Raw genomic sequence first — 5,789 nt, 5'->3', positions numbered from 1 at the left:
TTGAATGACCCTTTCACAGGAGTCGCCCGATTCATAACAGTAGCAAAATGACAGCTATGAAGTAGCAATGAAAATAATTTTACGGTTGGGGGCTCACCACAACGAGGAACTATGTTAAAGGGCCACGGCATGAGGAAGGTTGAGACCCTCTGGTCTATAGCATCTACTTATACCTGGTTTCACATGGTGCTCAGGCTCATTTTTAACCCCTTTTTGCGATGTACATGTTTCTTCACTGTTTGGGGGAGGGGGGATTTTTAAAAGCCTATGCTTCCAAAGAAGGTAATAGGGGGAAGAATGGCTTGCAAATTTAGAGCCAGCAATCCCAGTTTAACCTCATGGTCACAGACCTTGGGGAACCAAAAGAGAAGCAAAAGTGGTGTGTCTAAGATCACACAGCTGCCAACAGCCCAAAGGTGTGGCAGAGCCAGTGTTCTTGCTGCCACACTGAGAACAGTGGTAAAACCAGAGGCTCAATTCTACTTCTCCAGCTCTGGGTGCACTTACAGATTTGCCTCTGGGGACATTTCTAAGGTGACATGCAAATAGGCTAGCGACTCTGTCCATGCAGTCTGTTCACGTTGGTTTTAATGGCCTTGGCTTTGGTGCTCCACGGTGAGCTCAGGCTAGTCTGGCATGGTGCTTGGTTGCAGGCCTGGCTGGCAGAGGTAGAAGGCAGGCTCCCAGCACGCAGCGAACAAGCCCGCCGACAGAGCGGACTGTATGATGCCCAGCACCCGCCACCAGTCAACAACTGTGCCCAAGACCGCGAGAGGTACAGTATCTGTAGGGCCCCGGGGTGTCTTGTCAGCCTGCCACTGGCCAAGGAGCAGTGGGGCTTGGTATCACAAACCCTGGCATCTAGAAATAAGCATAAGGCAGTGGGGTGGCAGCAGCCAGCGGCTGTGGTGCACAGATCAGAGTCTAGCAGGAAACAATCATCTGGGCATGGCGGAGAGTTCCTTGTTCTTGCTGTTCATTGGCATCAGCCCTGCCTGGTCCACAGTCATTCTGTTTGAGCCCATTGATGCAGCCACCGTGTCCGTCCATCGCATGAAGGCCTTCCTCCTGCTCGCTGCCCCTCCACTTTAGCAAGCACAGAGTCCTTGTCCACAGACTGGCCTCTCCTGACAATATGCCCAGAGTATCCGAGGCTTTCTGAGGGTCTGAACCACAAGCCTGGGGGGTGGGAGCGCCCTGCGGCTGCGTGGGCAGGGTTGGCCCCGCTGAAGGCCCCGCTATAGTTGCTGTGTGCTTTCCTTTCTTGAGCAGCCCCGATGGCAGTTACACAGAGGAGCAGAGTCAGGAGAGTGAGCTGAAGGTGCTGGCCACGGACTTTGACGACGAATTCGATGACGAGGAGCCCCTTCCAGCCATCGGGACTTGTAAAGCTCTCTACACATTTGAAGGTGACACATCAGCTGGGTCTTGCAGCCCTCCTCCCTTCCTTTGATCCCGAACGAACGTCTCTGGTCTGGTCATGGTCGTGTTAGTCTCGGGCCTGCGGCTGCATGGGCACATTACCAATCGTCAGTGAGCTCAGCTGCACTGGAGTGGATGAAAGGGTTGTACCCGTGTGTGCAGTGCTTGTGGGGCTCCTTGTAAAGGGCCCCAGCAAGCGGGGACATACACACACGCACACCCTCACCCTCACAGAAAGAAAACAGAGAGATGCGCATGGAAGGAAAGGGGAGCCTGCGGTGTCTACCAGAGAGGGACACAGAGAGCAGATCAGCTACAGGAGACCTCCTTCAAATGGTTCGGAGAACACTTAGTGTGGCCAAACCCTGGGAATGAGGATGGCACAGTTCCCTGGGCAGCTTAGGCTTGATATCAGGTGGCGACAGTGGAAGAAAGTCTAGGGCGGGCAAGGTTTCAGTGGGGGCGGCCTGGGTATTTGGCCAACCACTGTGAGGAGGGGAGGGGCTCTCAGGCGCATGTCAGCAGGTGCTTTGACAGATGTGGTCATAACCTAAGGGCCATAAGAAAGCAGTCGCTATGGTTACCAGGATGAAGGGAGTGTTTTCCAAATGGCTACCCCATGAAGCTGCTGTCTGTAGGTTGCTACAGGTACACAAACAAGTCCCAAACATTCGGAGTTCAGATACATTTGAGAAGCCAGGAGATAAATGCCTAGAGCAAATTTCTCTGCTCCAGGACATTCCAGAGCCCTCAAGAGACAGTACCCGTTTCAGTCCACATCCCAGCCTCCTCTGCCTCTTCCCCCAGCCCCCAACACTCCCTGCTCACCGCGCCCTAAACAACTTGTCTTTCAGAATAGTAGTTGGGTGATGATGGCTAGTTATCTGAAATTATCTTAGCAAAGAGCCTTGGTGGCTTCTTAACGCAGGGATGAGCCCAAGAGAGGCAGCAGCTAACCCACTGGCAGTCGGGTCTTATGAGGGAGCCCCTCAGAGCTGATGGCCAGGCTGAGTCCCTGGGAGATGGAGCTGTCCACTGGGCTCCAAGGAGGCTGTGAGGAGGGAGGGGGGGAGTCCCGTTCCAGCCACGTTGGGTGTATTTCAAGGGTAGGGTATCAGCGAGTGCCGCAGGCCCTAGGAGAACCACAGGAATTATGGGAAAGAGATGCAGGGTGGGTGTTTTTTAAAAGTTTCACTTAAGGCATGGGAGTGAGAGAGCAGACAGTGAAAGAGGAGGGCCAAAGATTTCCCCGCTGTGTCAGGGAAGGAGGGGAAGAGGGCTCGGTGGAGATGTTTCCTAGTAGGACGGGAAAGTTGGGGCCCGGTGGGTACGGGTACAGTGGTGCTGTCTGCATGAGCAGAGTCAGGGGGGTGAGTGGCTCTGCCTGCCCCACACGGGAAAACCAAACAACCTGCTTGTTGTGGTGGCTGTGTCTCTTCAGGTCAGAACGAAGGGACCATTTCGGTGGCAGAAGGGGAGACGCTGTACGTGATCGAGGAGGATAAAGGCGACGGCTGGACCCGCATCCGGAGAAACGAAGATGAAGAGGGCTATGTGCCCACCTCGTACGTCGAAGTCTATTTGGACAAAAATGCCAAAGGTGCTAAGACTTATATTTAATACCACTTAAAAAACTAAATTAAAAACAACAACAACAAAAAGAGTCACTTCTCCTCAGCACCGTGCCTGCTGCAGGCAGCTCCCCAGCAGACCCTCGGCCGGCATCAGCACCATGTTCCCGCACAGCCGCGCCATGAGGGGCCTGGGCTAATTCTGACTGTCACCAGGCCTCACTCGCTGAGAGGAAGCTTTTAGATGACAAGCTGCCCACGGCCAGTGTACAGCTGTGTCGAATGAAACGCGCTGACACGATCTCCTCTGGGGCGGCAGCTGTTCCATTGTAGCCTCTAAGCACTTCTGGGTGTTCAGGTCCACAGGCACTCAGCATGGGGGGGTTGGGGGCGGGTGTAGAGCATGCTGCTCTGACCTCTGCGCGGTGCCCACCAGCAACGAAACCACCTCAGAGTGTTAGCCATTTGTAACTGAGTGAGCCTCCCATCCTCCCTCCATGGCCAAGCATGACGTCTGCTTTGGAGGCAGTTGTAACCAAGACACGTGATACAGGAGCAAACTCATGGCCATGGGCTCGGACCTACGTGTGGCAATCCTGTGGGTGTCCAGTGGAACAGTGCTGTCCCATGTGGGTATCAAAGGCTGGTGTTTTAGCAGTACTTCTCCAGGCCTTTTTAGGAGGCACCCCACGCAGACTCCAGTCTCCCGCCCTTGAGGTTAGCAGCTAAGCGCATACACTGGGCACTGAGGAAAGAAGTGAGGCACCTGAAAATGTCTTATCTAAGCATGGCCTAAAGACCCTTGTCATTCCCACGCTCCTGTTCTGTCCTTATGAAAATGTGTGTCTGAGTCCTAAACACCGGCCAGGACCCTGCATGTTAAGATCCGAATGATCCCAAACCACCAAGTGAAATCGGAAGGGAAGAGAGAAACGGGCGGCCAAGCCAACCAATTGATTTTCAGATGACACTGTGTGCTCATCTCCTTCCACTGCAGGGATGCTACCGAGCTGAGCCTCAGTTAAAGCTGTGCCTGTCCACACCCCACCCGTCGTTCCCCCTCTGGCCATTTTCTCGCATTTGGCTTCATGAGTACGTCCCCAGCCAAAACCCAGCTCCCTGCATGGAGTCGCTCCCAACTCACAGCGACCCGAGAGGACAGGGTAGACCTGCCCCCGCGGGGTTCCCAGATGGTCACTCTTTACAGGAGAAGAAGGCCTCGCACACACGTGCGTGTGCGTGTGTGCGCGTGCGTGCGTGCGTGCGTGCGTGCGTGCGTGCGTGCGTGTGTGTGTGTGTGTGGTGTTTCCCAACCGCTGACCTTGCATTTAGAAGCCCAATGTGTAGCCACGATGCCACCAGGCTCCTCCACACCTCTTCCTTAGATAGTCTATACATAGAACCAAGTTGGGGGATAATGGGATACCCACACAGACATCAACCTCAACACGTCACCTTCAAACTTGGGTGTGTGGGGGGTGGGGAGGCCGTGAGTCATTGGCATCTTAAGGCCTCTGAGCTTGAATTCACTAGGAATTGTTTCAAGCTGCAAATGGAACTGCTTGTTCAGGGAGATGGTATGATTGAGCTTTAGCCAGAATGACATGAATGGCCTCATCCCCCTTAAAGAAATCTGGGGGTTTTACATTCACAGGGAATGTATGTTCTTCCAAGGCAGCTGGAGAGTGTCCCTTGTCCATCGGGGGTAGCCTGGGATGCAGGGGGATTCATGGGGCCAGAAGTGCAGCTCTGCGTGAACATAGAGGGCCGGCCACCCACGGGCCAGGACCACAGCGCTGGGCTGCACAGCCTTTTTACTCCGCTTTGAAAGTGGCTTGTTCATGTCCTGTCCACGTTTAAACGGGGAAACTGCCCTCGTGCGTCTACGTTATTGGCTCGTTTTCTATGTGCAAGGCCCTTGAGAGCCGATGCTTTAAAACACAGCAGCACCGCAGGGCGGCAGCAGAGCAGGTGCTGACTGCACTGAAGGTCTCACAGTCATCTTGGTTCACAAAGCCCACCAAAATCAAGTTTAGGGCCTGGACTCAATGCTAGCCTGTCTTAAATCCCCACTTTCCTTCCCCCCTTACCACCCCCCACCAACAAGAGCCTTTACATTTTGCAATAATGATGGGGTCTCAGTAAGTCACAAAGACCTTCAGCGACATCTCATATAGGCTTCCCCAGCTTTTCCAGTGGTTTCGTGTTCCATCTTCCACAGCAGAGGACACGATCAAAACAGGAAATGGACGCTGGTTAGTTGCCTGAATTGAAAAAAGAAAAAGACAACAACAAGCTAGCTATCCTGCTATCAAAATAGAGAACTGTTTTAAATTGTTTATCTGGTTTTGAATGGCACCTCTGCTGGTGTGAGAAAAATATTCGATCCAGAACGCCCCAGGGCAGTTGTTTCTTATTTTTCCCAGTATGGAAGCCCGGACACGTGCGGGCCGTGGACATGTTTTAGGCGCTGGAGGAGGCACTATAGCAGTGTTCAGTGCGTGGCTGCTAACTGCAAGCCCCACCTTTGGAACCTGCCACTGGAGACAAGGCTGCCAGAAAGGGGCTGCCCTGGGAAGGAAGGAAACTTCGGGACAGCTCTGCTCCACCCCAGGAGCCTCCCTAGGAGTTGGAGTCCAGGGGCGGGACAGCCGTGGGTTTGTGGGTGGTTTTGTTTGGGTTTTCAGGAGGTTACTGGCTTGAGGCACATAGCCGAGGGCCTGAGAAGCCGATAGCATTCAAGTCCAGTTCCTCTAGCCGCCCAGGAACTCATTTCCACGGAGAGACAGCAGACCA

At 53.8% G+C, this 5,789-nt stretch overlaps 1 protein-coding gene across 1 annotated transcript in view; it reads left to right on the top strand.

Moving 5' to 3' along the window:
• FNBP1 (formin binding protein 1) overlaps positions 1 to 5,789 on the top strand; it is a 98,895-nt gene that overhangs the window by 90,018 nt on the left and 3,088 nt on the right. The window contains exons 14-16 of the mRNA XM_045288505.1: positions 654 to 775; positions 1,270 to 1,409; positions 2,864 to 3,022. Of these exons, the coding sequence (XP_045144440.1) occupies positions 654 to 775; positions 1,270 to 1,409; positions 2,864 to 3,022 (421 nt within the window). The remainder of the gene's footprint in view (positions 1 to 653; positions 776 to 1,269; positions 1,410 to 2,863; positions 3,023 to 5,789) is intronic.

The sequence above is a fragment of the Echinops telfairi genome, unplaced genomic scaffold, assembly GCF_000313985.2.
Source record: "Echinops telfairi isolate 266 unplaced genomic scaffold, ASM31398v2 ScPeMD7_22;HRSCAF=79, whole genome shotgun sequence".
NCBI classification, from domain to species: Eukaryota; Metazoa; Chordata; class Mammalia; order Afrosoricida; family Tenrecidae; genus Echinops; species Echinops telfairi.
The sequence above is the reverse complement of the archived record's forward strand: the minus strand, read 5'-3'. Positions and strand labels throughout refer to the sequence as shown.